We start from the raw sequence: 12,694 nt of genomic DNA, 5'->3' as shown, positions 1-12,694 counted from the left end.
TTCCAGCAGTTTCTGGTGCAGGCTCCAGGGTGGGACCCACTGCCTGGGAAAGCCTGGAAGACTTTCCCTGGGCAGGGGCCCAGAATGGGGTGGGTGGGGCGGCTGATTGGGGCGGATGGTTCCGTTTACAGGACCTGGTATGAGCACAGAGAAGTCACGTGGCAGGGATGGAGCCAGTGGCTTGGGAGCTATAATGACCTCTTCTGTCAAGTCGAGGCCCCTGAGAGCAAGTTGCTGGCGTGTTCCTAGGCCTTTCTTCCGGGATGACGCTAGGTTTGCCAGCACCCATTGCTCTAGGGCTTGAGCAAATGTCCTGAGGGTTCCAGCCTTTTCCTTCAGCTGTGTTTAGAGCCCGTGTGCCCAGGACCTTGTGAAGTCCGTCTGTTGGTGACCCCTAAGCGGCCCCTCTGAAAGAAAGGGCTGTTTCCTCTCCAGCGTTCAAAATACATCTGTGTGTCTGTACATGTCTGCTGCATCTCTCCATCCCGCCCCCAGCTGGCTCCCAACACAGCCAGTCTGTTCTCATGGGGGGAAGCACTGGCTGCTTTAAAAACACTGTTTATTCCCGGGAACCGTCAAGGCCGGGCTTCCCGGGGACTGAGATATTTTCAGCTTTGGCATCGCTGGACAAAGTGCCCTCTCAGACCAGGATGAACCGGGCCCTGTCTGGCAGAGTCGCTGTCTGGCCGAGTTGGGAGGCCCCGGCCGCACAGAGCCTGCTCTGGGCTCCAGCACCTTCAGGTTCACTTCGAAGGGCTGTCGGAGTCCAGGCCCCGGACTTGTCTCAGCGCTGATACTCAGGGAAGAGCCCAGACGGTAATCTCTTGCCCAGTGCTCTTCTCCTGCTTCTGTGGAGGCATTCTTCCAACAGAAGCCAGAGCCTCTTTAACTCTTCTCTTAAACTTTTTATTAAAGTTGAACATGCTAGAGAAGGAAGCACACGCATTCATGCACAGGGGGATGGCGTTTTCTCCAAGTGCGCACGTGCAGGCTCGGGCCCCAGCGTGACAGAGCCTGACTCCCCCCAGGCCCCTCCCACAGCCCCACCCCCGAGGGGAACCATTTCTGTGCTTCTGTTGGAGTAGGTTGGTTTTGGCTGGTTTTGAAGTTTACATCAAGGGCAGCATGGATGTTTCATCACTGGAGTCTGGCCTCTTCAGCTCAGCATTAGGTCTGTGAGCCCCATCTGCGGAGCTGCATCTGCCGGGTTCTCAGAGCATAAATCAGACCCTGTCACCATTGGCTTCATCTGCTCTGCACCTGAAGTGTGCGCCCGTGTGCGCACGCACACACACACACACACACACACACACACACACACACCCCACCCCCCACTCCGCTTTGCATTTAGAGTAAAATCAACACTCTTTGTCAAGGCCCTCGGGGCCCCAGGCTGCCTGGCCCTGTTTGCCTCTGTGACCCCATTTCTCCCTGGTCACACTGCTCTGACCCTTCTTGTCCAGGCCAAAGACAGTGACCATCTCAGAGCGTTCGTCCTTGCAGTTCCCACTGCCTGGAGTTCACCCCAGCCAGAGTGGTCACTGCCCCTACCTCTGTCCACCCTCACCGTCCGGTGTCCCAGGCTGTCTTCCTTCAGCCTCGGTATGGTCTCCTCTGCTTGCTGCGATGCCCGCCCCCCCACTGCGCCCCACTCCTGGGGACAGAGTCTTGCTCACTGCATACCCCAGGGACTCCCTGGCCACCTGAGGGCTTGCCCTGGGGATTTCTCCTGAGAGGCCACGTGCAGATTCCATAGCCTGGTGCTATATAGAAGGCTTGAGTTCGGTTCAGGGCTGTGACTCACCCTTGCAGGCACCGCCTGACACCGGTGCACCCTGCACTTCAGGTGGGAGGATAGTCCCGGTGCTGCCAGCACTGGAGCCTGGAGAGGAGGTGTCGGGGTGGCTGGTTTCACCCTCAAGGGGCGGGAAAGAAACACTAATTGAACACCAGTGAGTCTCGGGACTCTGCCGCTGGGCTCCTTACAACCACTATTTCCATAATCGGCAAATTCTCCCCCAGCCCTGGGAGAAACTCAGTACTTTGCTTTGCCGGGGAGGAACTGGAGACTCCGAGGGACTGAGGGACCTTCTGGGCAGCCCCAGGTCTACGTCACAGAGTCAGGATTCAAACCAGGTTTGACCCACTGTCCACACTTTTCTTTGATGTCTCCTGAGAGTCCTCGATTTCTTGTTTTTGGGAGCTGGAGGTTTCCTGCCACTTATCTAAAGCTTTCTGGGAGCATTGTTTCCAAGGAAACATCCACATGTCTGCGAGAAGGGAGAAAAGGGCCCCAGGCGTCATGTACTAGGTATTTGAAGAGTATATTAATTTATTATCCAGTCACTTTAAAGTGGCTTCTCATATATTATCTTGGCTTGCATTGAACAAACCTGTTTTTTTTTTTTTCCCGCACGGAGTAGATTAAGCGTAAGTGCGCTTTTTGTTCAGAATTGTGTATGTTCCCTGCATAGTATTTTAAAAACTGAACGGGTTTTATATATTATATTCAGTTAAACATACGGAGTTGTTGCCCTGTGTATCCCATAAGGACATATCTTTTGCTGAGGGGACAGGAGGAAAGAAGGTGCCCGTGGGGGTGGCCTTTTTTGTTAAGCCTAATGTCCGTCTTTGTGGGGTTGGGGGCAGAGCAGTTGACAAAGGAAGGGACAGTCCTCCATGGTCTTTCCCTAATTCTGTCGAGAAGGGTTTAAGGAAAACTGGCTCCCGTGGAGGAGGGAGATCCCCGCCCTCGGCGTGTCTGGTACTTACCCAGCCGCTCTTCCCAGCCCTGGGATCTGCCCGAGACAGGCTGGGGTGTCCCGCCCCCCTTCTCCCAGCCGCCACTTCATTCCTGGAATTTCTGGGTGGTTTGTGGGTCTGACTCTGCTCTGCCTTTGGCCTCGCTCACATTCTGAGTTCTCCTTTATGCTCCTGAGGAAGCTTGGAGCCCTGATGCCCCTGCCTTTGGGGCAAGCTGTGGGGGCTCTTGCTGACATGGAGGTGCAAGTCAGAACTGCCCTGATATTTTGGAGGGCAAGGCAGGCAGGGAGTCAGAGCGTGGCAGGCTCCTTGCCGTCGTCTGCAGGCATTCTGCACAACTGTGAGCAAGTTGCTCGTCTGTGCTGAGCCTTAGTTTCCTCATCTGTAAAATAGGAATCACAGTCATAGTGACCCCAGCAGTCTGCAGAGACAGTAAAAGACAAGATTCTGGGAGTAGAGGACCCAAAACAGGTCAGCCACGTTGTCCTCACTCATCACGTGTTGGCTGGGTGATTGGTGAGAACTGTTTGTTGGGCAGTTAATACGCCCCGAAGTTTCGGGTTGAGTAAGACCCATTCGGCCAGTGCCATGCTGGAGCTGGCTCATACCGGCTTATGGGAGCTGATGGTTAAGTTTCCGGAAAAGCTGTGGGCCAGTTCAATCCCACCATCATTTTTTTTTTTAATTGAAATATAGTTGATTCCCAGTGTCGTGTGAGTCTCAGGTGTACAATACAGCGATTCAGTTATACACGTGTGTGTGTGTGCATGTGCGTGCCCAATTACTCAGTCATGTCCTTCTCTTTACAATCCCTTGGACTGTAGCCCGCCAGGCTCCTCTGTCCATGGGATTCTCCAGGCAAGAATCCTGGAGTGGGTTGCCATGCCCTTCTCCAGGAGATCTTTCCCCTCTAGGGACCTGTCTCCTGGGTCTGTGGCATTGGCAGGTGGATTCTTTACCACTGTGCCACCTAGGAAGCCCTCCATATACATATTTTCGGATTTTTGCTCTTATAGTTTATTACAAAATAATGGGTATAGTTCCCTGTACACACAACCACCATTATATGTTATATAAACTTACAATGAAATAAGTCTTACTTAAAATAAAAGTAGACTTCCTGGTCACACTGTGGACGCTTTAGCTGCTTCTACTTTTCACGGACTACGCGTCCCGTGTGGCTCTGCGGCAGCGGAAGCGGAAGCGAGTACGGAGTGGATACCGAAGACTCCCTCGATGAAGGACCCGGGGCCCTGGTTAAAAAAAAAAAAAAAAAAAAGTAGTAACTAGTCCAAACTTATTGCATCCTAATCTTTTACCCTGCTTCACTGTTCTCTCTGTTCTTGGGGTGGTTGCTGTCTACTCCATGTGTATGGTGGAAAAGTTGCATCACAGTGTGTTATCGTGGGACTCTTTCCAGAAACTCCACACTCAGTGACCCTACATCAATGGCTTGAAATTGCCGTGGTGGGGATATTTACACCAAGGGAATGGGTAGACACTACAGATTAGGGTGAATATTTCAAGGTTTTTCAAATGTCCATTATTAAACATTTGCCAGTCTAGCACTGGTTCCAGCCTCTCGAGAAGCGCCAAGTCTAGCTGGCAAGGCAGCTGGTGTGAGCAGACTTGAGGCAGGCTGCTGGCTCCTTGACACCCAGGGCTCAGCTGAGCCCTGGAAAGAGACCCAGCCTCAGGGCAGCAATGGCCACTGAGCCGGATAACTGTCATTGTGAATCCGGTTCCTGGCCAGCTGATCATATTCGTGCTGCAGACCCTGTCTGTGACATCTCGAGTCATCACTTCCCCAGAAAGCTGAGAGAAAGTGGCTAAGGCCCCAGGCATGTAGGGAACTGAAGCACATTTCAGATTTAAGGGAGGCCTTTTTATTTTTTTTATCATCCCCACCAGCATTAGACATCTAATAGGAGTTTTAAAAATTAGATTTGTCTCCAAGAAGAGACTTTGAAATAAGAGAGAATAGCCTTTTTCATTTCATTCACCATTATTAATCCCAGTCTTCCTCAAATCTCTTCAAACAATGGATCTGTGGAGCATTTAGCATCATTATTATTGTCATAGCCAATACGATTAGCCATTAACCACGCAATGAACCCTGTAATGTTGTGACCCTGTGATTCCTTGTCCCACGGCTCATCCCTTGATCCCAGCCTGGCTCCTCCCCTCACAGGCAGATCAGTCTCTGTTCCACAGAAAGACTCAGTGGAGGAGTCAAAGGGTCACCACTTTCCGGAAATCTCCGGGAGCTGAATCACGCCTGCAGACCTGTCGATCTTGTTCACCGACGAAGACGCCAACAATGTTCTATAAACATTTACGAAGTGAATGTACAGATCTCCTCGTTCAGACGAGGTCAGACTTTGGCGATTCAGTGGTGAACAAGGCGGACAGGTCTGGGGCCATGATTAAGCTGCGACCCCAAAGTTGAGTCCTAATCCACGGGCAGGAATTCATCCGCCGGGCCCCGGCGGGGGCGGGGCAGGTTGGGGTCACAGGCTGAGCCACGGGAACAGCGTGTGCAGGAGCAGAGAGCTTGGCACGGCCTCAGGGCTGCCGGCTGGCGGGTCCCATGAAGATTCATCTTTCTGGCAGACTTTCCTAAACACAGGCGAAAGCAGCCTGGTCAGAGTGACGCCTCCAGGTTCATCCACATTCTCTTTCTTCATTTCGCTCCTGAGAGTTGAGTTGAGTGGCAGGAGACCCTGAGGTGGATTGGGGGCATGTGAGGCTGTGGGTGCCCTTGACGTCCACAGACTCTTAGGCGGGGCGGAGGGTGATGGCAGAGCTTTGTGGCAGCAGCCAAGTGTACAAAGCCCTCCATGCTTCCAAGAAGTGGGATCTCAAGTCTTGGTTCCACATCAGTCCAGCCCCAGACATCACTCATACCATGGAAGATCACCCGGGCTCAGTTTTGTTTTCCAGAAAACAGAGTGGAAAACAGCCAGAGTCCAAATGTATCCTGGCGATGCTGCAGGAATCCGACCCCAGATTGAGTGGCTGTCGACCGAGGGGTTTGAAAGCTCTGTTGGTGTCTCCCCGCCGCTGCCCCCCATCCCTGGTGCCCTTATCTTGTTTGTGGTCTCTCAAGCTGGGAGTTTCAACTGCTGCCAAGGAGACCTCTCCGAGACTGCATTTCTGTCAACTGTGTGGCATTCACTCGGGTGTTTGATGCTGTTGGTTGCAGGCCAGGGACAGAGAGTGGAGAGGGCTTCTCTGGAAATGAGGCCTGCATTTGGCCACCCTGGGAGAAGCTGGGGGCAAAAGAGCCAATGAGTGTTGGCCTCCATCTCCAGGCCCCAAGGGAGCTCAGATAACCCACTTGCCTGAAGTGTGAGCCCCTCGGGATATCAGGAGGGCTGGAGGGTTGCAGAAAGAGTCAGAGCAGGCATCATATTTGAGTCACAGGCAGATGGAGGCTGGGTGGGTGCTAGGCTCGGTGACGGGGCACGTCGTGGTGCAATGTCACCATGACGTAAATGTTTCACTCCCCTGGGGATGACACGTGGGTGCCTTCTTCTCGACAGAGTCACTGGCTGACCTGGAGTGGGGGTGGGGCCTGTCTCCGCTGAGCCCAGCCATCTGCCCAGGAAGCAGAGAAGGGCAGGGAGGGTCACAGTGTGAGCTGGGTTGTTTGCGGGGGTCCTGCCCCTGTGTGGGTAGTGATGGGAAATCCCCAGGGAAGCTCACCCCGGGGAAGGCGTGGTAGCACTGAGGAGGGGGCTCAGAGGCCAGACAGAGCTGCGTTCCAGCCCCAGGTTTTCTGCTTGCAGTTGTGTGACCTTGGGTGGGTTCCCAAAGACCCAGGGGCCTTAGTCTCCTCATCTGTCAGATGGGAGCAGTAGAACACAAACCCCTGGATCATCAGGAGGGTGGAGTGAGAAATGCAGCCACGGGCATGCAGTGGGTCTCCCTCCCGGTAAGCCCCCACCGGCCTCCCTGGTAGGAGCCTGTACTTGTCATTGGAAAGCCCCAGGTGGCAATGTGTGGGTCTCTGTTGGAAAACTTAAAAAAAAATGTATTTTATTGAAGTATAGTTGGTTTACAATTTTGTGTTTATTTCTGTTGTACAGCAAAGTGACTCAGTTATGCATATGCTGCTGCTGCTGCTGCTTCGCTTCAGTCGTATCTGACTCTGTGCGACCCCGTAGATGGCAGCCCACCAGGCTCCGCCATCCCTGGGATTCTCCAGGCAAGAACACTGGAGTGGGTTGCCATTTCTTTCTCCAATGCATGAAAGTGAAAAGTGAAAGTGAAGTCGCTCAGTCGTGTCCAACTCTTAACGACCCCATGGACTGCAGCCTACCAGGCTCCTCCATCCATGGGATTCTCCAGGCAAGAGTACTGGAGTGGGGTGCCATTGTATATATTCTTTTTCATATTCTTTTCCATTCTGGGTTTATCACAGGATATTGACTCCCTGTGCTCTGCGGGAGGACCTTGTTGTTGATCCATTCTGTAGATAGTTTGTTTCTGCTAACCCCAGCCTCCTGCTCCGTTCCTCCCCCACACCGATCCCCCTTGGCAACCACAAGTCTGCTGTTATGTCTGTGAGTCAGTTTCTTTTAAATTATAGATGGAAAGGGGGCTGAAGTGCTTTGTGCATAAGTTCTGATCGAGCTGTTTGGGCAGCAGAAGTTGAATAGTCTGCCCAGACCAGGGGGCTGGCGGGGCCTGGTGAAGTCGCCTCGGCCGATGGCCTTGTGCTGAGACACAGCACCAATCGCCTCTGCCCAGGTTCCAGCCGCAATCTCAGTCTTGGCTGCCCGATTTGCCTCCCTGTTCCCCCCTTACCCCCTTCCATACAGCCACCAGCAGGATGTTTAGAACCTAATTTTCATTTATTATCTGATGCTTGTATTAATATTAGTCTGCTAGGGCTGCCAGGACCAAACACCCGAAACTGAGCAGTTCAAACAATAGAAATTCATTCTTTCACCCTCATGGAGGCTGGAAGTCCAAGATCAAGGTGCTGGCAGGGCTGGTGTCTTTTAGGCATTGCTCCTCGGCGTGTAGACAGCAGTCCCCTCCCTGTATCTCACACGCTCATCCCTCTGTGCATGCCTGTATCCTAATCCCTCCTTCTTACAAGGACACCAGCCATACTGGAGCAGGGCCCACTTGTATGATCTCATTTTAACTTAATCACCTCTTCTAAGACCCTGTATGCAAACCCAGCCATGGTCTGAGGAGCTGGGGTTGGGACTCCAACGATGGAATTTGCAGAAGGCATAGCTCAGTCCACGATTCTGTGTTTCCCTCTGTATGCCAGCCCTGTGCCGTGGTCTGGAATAAAGTTGTGGGACACCAGACCTGTTACTGCTACAGTTCTGCTTGAATCTTCCGTGTTCTCCTTGGCCCACACTTAGAAGCCATCAGGATCCAAGCATTGCCCCCTCCCCAGCATGGCCCCCCAGCCCCCCAGCCCGCCACTCCCCGTCCCCGCCCCAAGCTGCAGACACGCCAGGCCACTTTCAGACCCAGCAGTCCTACCCGACATGATGCCGACCCAAGACAAGTCGGCATGTCTGTGCCAGCGACCGTCTCGAGGTGGAGGAACCACTTGGAGAAATGCCTCTTTACACTTGTGTTTCTCCCCAGGGGAAGGTTTGACTAAACCCGTGGTTCTCCCAACTTTGAAGCTCCACCCGAGGCTTCATCAGCTCTCTCCTGTACCTTGGAGAGAAGGCCCCATCTGTGGGCCATGGACCGTGTGAGGCCGTTGAATGTTCAGAGTGAAGGCAGCTCACCAAGTCTTCTGGAATAAGGTCGCCCTTGTTGAGGAGAACATGCCAGGAGGGTGCACTTCGAACCAGCGGTGGTTTCATTGTCCTTTCATGCTTTAGCATTTTGCTTTCTTATATTCATTAATATTTTTTAAAAATTTGAAGTAGACAAGTCCAAAGGATAGACGGCACTCACCAGTGAGGTTCGGCCCTCAAGGACGCCCTGCTCTGGCTACCGCATCACAGCTAACTCACCTGGTCCACCTTGCATGAACAGAGCTTACGCTTTGCCACACGTGCTTGAGATTTTAAAGCAGAAACAATATATTAAAGATGAGTCCCCTCATATTCTCATTCCCGGTTCAATTTCCCTCCTAGAGTCAACCACCACCATGAACTGGTTTCACTGTACAAACACGTGCATGCACACCGTATGATATATGTACAAACACATGTAATACATGTCTGTGTAATACACACATACATACATATGCATGTGCACCTATGATATCCACAAACTTGTCTAAAATATAGTTTATATGCCTTAAAATGTACATAAATGGTACCGTTAGCATAACATTCTACGACTTTCTTAGCCCAACATTGGATTAGAGCTTTGTTGCTGCTCACAATCCCAGAGCTCCAGGTCTTTCTTTTACCTGCTTTATAATATTCCGCCCACACTGACCCACAGTTATTTTACCCCTCCCCCTACCGAGAGTTATTTGAATTGCACCCATTGGTGATTTAAACCAAACCCAGGTTTTGGTCCAGTCGAGTCACGTAAACAATTCCTGTTTCATGCCTTTGGGAGTGCCCTGCCCCTCAGGATGCTGAAGCACAGAGTAAAGCAAATTGGATGTTTCTCTGACGACCGGGTGGTCATTTTATGATGTCAGTCTTGCTCCCGCTTTGTCCCAAATCTTAACCCAGTGTCAGTACTTTTTGGCATCCTTTTCAGCCTGGCCTCTGCAGCTGGGAAATGGTCATATATGGTGGTGTGACTAAGCGGGAAGGCGGCAAGGACCCTGGGAGCGTCTGTGTTACTGACTTGATTCCCACGGGGCGAGTGAGCACACAGAAGCCCTCCCGTGGTCCCTGCGGCTCTGCCCCAGAGGGAACTCCTCGGCCGAGAGGCCACGGAGCTGGGCCTCCGCCTGGATGTCGGCTGCTTTTATCTGAAGCGTAAGCCTGGTCAGGACCCTGGAGAGTTTCCAGGGATGGAGATGGGAACTGCCACGTTCCCATCACTCCAGGCTCTGTGCTCAGCCTCTCAGGTGCCCAGGGCAAGCCCCAGAGGATCCCTGCCTTCCGCTGCCATCTTGCAGCCCCACGCCAACGCAACCAGTGAAACCCTGGCTGTTGCTCACGTGGGAGATGACAGGGGGGCCTCCTGGGGTTCTGGGTGGGCCAGCCTCCAGGCTGCCTCCCTCCCTGCTCACCCAGGGGTCTCTGGAGCCCTCCCTCCAGCTCTCCGTCCTGTCTTCAGCCAGGCCTATCCCACTGGTCAGGGGTTGGGGGCTTCCCTGCCGGTCTCCCCAGCCTAACTGGGAGCCCCTTGAGGCCAGGGACAGTGCCTTGTCCTCCTCTCCCAGTGTGCAGCACAAAATAGGTGCCAATAAAGGCCACTGGGTTACGACCAACTCTCCCTGCGGGTGAGACAGAGGTGAGAGGGTGAATGACAAGCCCTGTCCTGTCTTCTTGGACCAGACAGCAAGCCATCAGGAGGACCACACCTCGTGACCTGTAGTGTGACCCCTGGCCCCCCAGGGTGAGAGGAACCAGCGCAGCATGGTGGAAAACCCCAGGCTCTCAGGGACATCACACCTGGGTTTGAGTCTTACCAGTAAGCAGCCTTGGGATCAACTCTCTGAACCTCAGCCTCCCCGTCTGTAAAGTGGTTGCAAGGGCACACCGACCTCCTGGGTTGTCGTAAGGGCTGGAGATGACATGGATGAGGCGACTGGCCCCCGCAGAGGCTCAGGAAGGGCTCTGGGAAGGAGCACAGGCACAGCGGAAACTCAACCTAATAAATTATCTTCGGGCCAGGGAATTTTAGAATTAGTAAGTGTGTTCCAAGACTAAGACAGCTTTTCCTAAGATGCCTGCCAAGGAAGAAAGGTTAGTGAGAGGCGGTGTTTGGGAAAAGGGCCCAGAGCCCAAAGGCAAGGATGGATCATGAAGATCGTTGACGGGTCATAAAATGACAGCGTCAGGCACTGTGGATCTCAGAGGGGGTGAATCCCAACTGATGTGACCACGAGGCGTGCACCACAGCCCCTGGCCTGGCACGTGTCAGGAGCTAGGGTTCCAGAAACACTCCTTGGGAAGCACAGCCCCAAGAGGGGCTGGGAGGTCCGGAAGTCCTAGCCACCGTCTTCCATCCCTTCCTTGACCCCGCTGATGCAGCTGTTGGGTGCTAATCACCCATATGAACCATTCACTCAGCAGCCAAGAGGGTCACACCCGGCAGTGCTTTTAACAGGCCCACTGTCAGACAGAAGCTGGCCAAGGGAGGCTGCGTGCTGGACTGTTTGGGGGGTTTCCAGGCAGGGGACAAGGTGAGAGTGGGTACACAGGTGCCCCTGGGAGGCCCGTCTCTTTCTCTGAGGATCAAGCCAGCAGAGCATGTGGCTGGGCCCTGGGAGGCTATGTCATAGAGTGTGATGGTTACACACCCCGTGGAAGGGCCGTGACAGGAGGAGCCTGTGCAGGGATGGGTCTGGGGGTGCCTGACGGCCAGTTTGGGAACTGAGTCCTACTTCACAGGGACTAGGAAGTTTGCTACCCCTGTTGGTTCACGGCACATCCTTTGCTGACGTGAAATGGCTTTAGCAGTCTCTTTTGGGGGCAGGAGATGGAGTTTAATTCAGGCCATAGACTCACCGGAGCCTGAATGAGTCCAGATGCTGACTCAGAGTGAGGAAAAGGAGGCGCCACGAGAAGCTGAGTCTGGGAGAGACCGAGCCAGGATGTCCATGTGGCATCAGGCCGCTTGCCGTGCTGGAGGCCGTTGGCTTGAATCCCAGCTCCACCACTTCCTGCCTGCTGGATCTTGCTAGTGTGGCTTCTGTGAGCCTCAGTCTCCACATCTGCACAGTGGGGAGATGGGTGCCCGGTCCTCTCTGCCGTGGCGGGTTTGGCACTGACGGACTTCTCTGGCTGCCCTCTGCTTCCTTTCAGAACACGAGATCGCCCAGCTCTGCCTCAGGCGCCCAGGCCGCCCGTCACTCCCTGCCCTCGCTGCCGGCGTGGAGCCATGAGCTGTGTCCTGACTGGCGTCGTGCCCTTGGGGCTGGTGCTGCTGCTCTGCGGAGCCCAAGGCTTTTTCCTGCCCAATATCACACAGTTAGAGAAGCTGCTCAGCAAATACCAGGGGGACCAGCCCCACTCACGGACGCGGAGGGCCATCTCCAGGGCAGACCGGGAGGAGATCCTCACACTTCACAACAAGCTTCGGGGCCAGGTCTCGCCACCCGCCTCCAACATGGAGTACATGGTGAGCGCGGGCCCAGGGCGGGGGGCGGGGCCCAGGCCCCGGGGCTCCTGGGCAGAGAGGCTCCCCTGGCTGCACCTCTCTGAGCTCAGCCCCAGCTCCATGCCCTCGACTCTCCCCCTAGGCCCTCCTGGAGTGGGGGCGGTGAGGGTCACGGGCTGGGCTCTGGCCTCCGTGTCTCCTTCGCTGGGCTGGGCCTTAGCACTCACTTGGTAGCTGGTGGGCACGCCCATCGCGTGCCCAGCACAGATGCTCAGCCCTGGGGCTGTGCTGGTGCCGTGGCCTCCGTGCAGCATGATCTCCACCCCACACTCTCCAGGTGCTCCTCTGTCCAAACAGTGAGGGGCAGCTGAGTCTGTGAGCAGTGGGGTGTTCTGCTGGGAGGAGGAGGCCGAAAAGGGATGGTGGAGGGTCCCCTGTACCTCAAGAGAAGCCCCCGCACTTAGGAACAGAAGGAGCGACCAGCTCCAGGTGCCCGTCCCCAGCCCCACCCTCACTCATGTGTCTCCATGTCTGGTTTTCTCGGCCCCATGAAGTGGGCACCGTGGTTCCCCCCAGCTTTACAGACTAGCCCGGGATCACACAGCTGGCAGAGGCAGAGGTGGATTCCGACCTGGGTCTGGCTGAGTCCAGGACCCACACCCTCGTTTGCCTGTCCATGCTCAGTCTGAACTCTACCCCACCCTGCTGC

At 54.4% G+C, this 12,694-nt stretch overlaps 1 protein-coding gene across 1 annotated transcript in view; it reads left to right on the top strand.

The window, feature by feature from the left end:
- The window catches only part of CRISPLD2 (cysteine rich secretory protein LCCL domain containing 2), a 67,427-nt gene that overhangs the window by 5,132 nt on the left and 49,601 nt on the right, over nucleotides 1-12,694 (top strand). The window contains exon 2 of the mRNA XM_005892455.2: nucleotides 11,691-12,006. Coding sequence (XP_005892517.2) covers nucleotides 11,767-12,006 — 240 coding nt within the window. The 5' untranslated portion in view covers nucleotides 11,691-11,766. The remainder of the gene's footprint in view (nucleotides 1-11,690; nucleotides 12,007-12,694) is intronic.

Source organism: Bos mutus, chromosome 18 (assembly GCF_027580195.1).
Source record: "Bos mutus isolate GX-2022 chromosome 18, NWIPB_WYAK_1.1, whole genome shotgun sequence".
Classification (NCBI taxonomy): domain Eukaryota; kingdom Metazoa; phylum Chordata; class Mammalia; order Artiodactyla; family Bovidae; genus Bos; species Bos mutus.
This window is presented reverse-complemented; position numbering and strand designations above follow the sequence as displayed.